This window comes from Formica exsecta, unplaced genomic scaffold (assembly GCF_003651465.1).
Source record: "Formica exsecta isolate Colony F162 unplaced genomic scaffold, ASM365146v1 scaffold464, whole genome shotgun sequence".
NCBI lineage: Eukaryota > Metazoa > Arthropoda > Insecta > Hymenoptera > Formicidae > Formica > Formica exsecta.
In genome coordinates, this window is record NW_021851877.1 from 3,419 (window position 1) to 6,563 (window position 3,145).

The 3,145-nt window shown below is 28.6% G+C and overlaps 1 protein-coding gene across 1 annotated transcript; it reads right to left on the reverse strand.

The window, feature by feature from the left end:
- Positions 1-131: 131 nt before the first annotated feature.
- Positions 132-2,037, reverse strand: LOC115241032 (40S ribosomal protein S11). Its single transcript, XM_029816540.1, has 5 exons — positions 1,890-2,037; positions 1,506-1,631; positions 868-1,073; positions 501-645; positions 132-278 (listed from the first exon to the last, which is right to left on the reverse strand). Exons 1-4 carry the CDS (start codon positions 1,899-1,901, stop codon positions 522-524), a joined length of 468 nt encoding a protein of 155 aa, XP_029672400.1. The 5' UTR covers positions 1,902-2,037; the 3' UTR covers positions 132-278; positions 501-521.
- Positions 2,038-3,145: the final 1,108 nt, after the last annotated feature.

The following is a 3,145-nucleotide window of genomic DNA, read 5'->3' on the forward strand; positions in this document are numbered from 1 at the left end:
TAAAAAAAATATTTAGTCTTTTTGTGAAATATATAAATAAAAATATATTTATAAAAAGACATATATAGATCATAAAAAATTATATATTTAGTAATATTAAAAAATGATATAAATTGCATCACAAAAAAATCAACATTTTTATAGAAATTTTATTTCTCTCATTTTAGTAGGTTTAGAATATAAATTACAATACAGAGATGACATAATTTTAATAACTGCACACATTTGGTTGTAATGTTTTATTAGTTTTCCTTCATATCCTCACACCTGGCAATGTTCTGTAATAATTAAAACAACAATAATGCACAAAAGATATTTTATAAATTTTAATTTGAAAAAATAAATACAAAAATATTCAGTGTGTGAGAATATATTCGTCAATATATATTCAGAAGACCATCGTATATTATCATCATTTAAGTTTTTAATTTAATCATATTTGCAATAATAAGAATAGAAAGAGTATTATAAACTAATAATCACAATAGATAACAACAAACCATTACTGGAAGGAGACATGTTTAAAATTTCTTGAAACTTTTCTTTGATCCCGTTCCTTTTGAAACCTTCAATACATTAAATCTTACTGTCTTGCTCAATGGTCGGCATTCACCAATGGTGACTACATCACCGATTTCAACATCCCTGAAATTTAATTTATAAAGTTTGTAAGTATTAATTGTGATCAATTGTTATATCTTTTTTTAATTATTATTTTGTCAGATCCATAATAATTCTTCAAATTGTATTGTTATGTGTCAGTAGACCATCGTGATATAAACTATCATCATATAAAAACACTTTTAGTAAAAGTTTAATATTCCTGGAAAAAAAAAAAAAAAGAAAATGTAAATTATTTTATTATACCTGAAACAAGGACTAAGATGAACGCTCATGTTACGATGACGTTTCTCAAAACGATTGTACTTCCTAATGTAATGTAAATAATCTCTGCGTATAACTATAGTACGTTGCATTTTCATCTTTTGTACCACACCAGTAAGGATACGTCCTCTAATCGACACATTGCCTGTAAATGGGCATTTCTTATCGATATAAGTTCCCTCAATGGCCTGTAAAGATTGAACAGAATATATGAAACATTTCGTATATCTTTTACTATTAAAAAACTAAATATGCAATTATTCAGTATTGTGAGAATATAGAATCTATCTTCAATCAATCTTCAGAAGACCGTCGTTTATCATCATATTAAATATTTTGATTATATCTGATAATAATATTAAAACTATAAATTAGACTTTTAATTATAAGTAATTAATTAGATTATTAATTATAAGTAATTTTATAAGTAATAAGTAATTAATTACAAGTATTTCAATATATACTTTGATAAATCAATATATTTTTTATATACCTAATCTTACTCCACAAATTTATTCCTTTTTGCGAAGATTATTACAATAATACAAATAGAAATAAAAACATTGCAAGTAAATTATTAAGGTAATACTGTGTGAATTAAAAGATAAATTTATACTCACTTCACGAGGCGTCTTGAAACCGAGCCCGACATTGCGACTATATCTCATGGGCTTCCTACGCTTCGGGCCCAGACCTTTCTTACGATTAAGAAAGATCGTGGGTTGTTTTTGAAACGCACGCTCGCTCTGCAAACGAAATCATTACACAAATTACGCATATTTTTCACGACATCGGAACTTGATGTCGAGACACGCGTGTACGACCTAACCACGTGCTACGCTCGCGATTGTAATCTCTCGATCACATCTTCATCTACGAGCTTGCTTTTCGCTTGGGCTTATGCGTAACGCTAACTGTCGCGAAAACATAGCATATTTTCACAAAATAATATCATAATATATGAAAAATTTAATTTATTAACTGTTGTAGTATCGCACACGTACCTGATCTGCCATCTTGCTCTGAGAGTGAAAGACCGATGTAAACCGGAAATGGCGCGGTATACAACGGATCTCGACTTCAGCGACTCTACGATCGCAGTGCAACCAACATAGGAAATATATATTTTTCTATAGAGCTCAATGTGCAATGGTGCGCGATTATCGAGCTCCATAAAGTTAGCCGGTCAACATTCACTTTTATAATTTTTTTTTTTATGGATCGTTTGTTGGTCGTTTGTTGGTGATCAAATGTATTAAATTTCGTTTAATACTTAAATATGCACAAGTTTGATTTTTTCATTCTTTACCTATATAACGAGGAATAAATGACCATATCATAACCCAGCAAACCACAGCATATAACATAGACGTATATGTAATATTACACGAGTGTCATGAATGTTACATGTAATCCCAGCAAACACAGAATATAACTGCTATATAACATGGGAATAACATGTAATGTAACGGTTGTTATACCTAATTTATATTGGGATTATATAACTATCTCTTATTTAAGCAATATAACACCAGAATATAACTGCTATGTAACATGGGAGTAACATGTAATGTAACAGTTGTTATACCTAATTTATATTGGGATTATATAACTATCTCTTATTTAAGCAATATAACACCAGAATATAACTGCTATGTAACATGGGAGTAACATGTAATGTAACAGTTGTTATACCTAATTTATATTGGGATTATATAACTATCTCTTATTTAAGCAATATAACACCAGAATATAACTGCTATGTAACATGGGAGTAACATGTAATGTAACAGTTGTTATACCTAATTTATATTGGGATTATATAACTATCTCTTATTTAAGCAATATAACACCAGAATATAACTGCTATGTAACATGGGAGTAACATGTAATGTAACAGTTGTTATACCTAATTTATATTGGGATTATATAACTATCTCTTATTTAAGCAATATAACACCAGAATATAACTGCTATGTAACATGGGAGTAACATGTAATGTAACAGTTGTTATACCTAATTTATATTGGGATTATATAACTATCTCTTATTTAAGCAATATAACACCAGAATATAACTGCTATGTAACATGGGAGTAACATGTAATGTAACAGTTGTTATACCTAATTTATATTGGGATTATATAACTATCTCTTATTTAAGCAATATAACACCAGAATATAACTGCTATGTAACATGGGAGTAACATGTAAATGTAACATTTGTTATACCTAATTTATATTGGGATTATATAACTGTC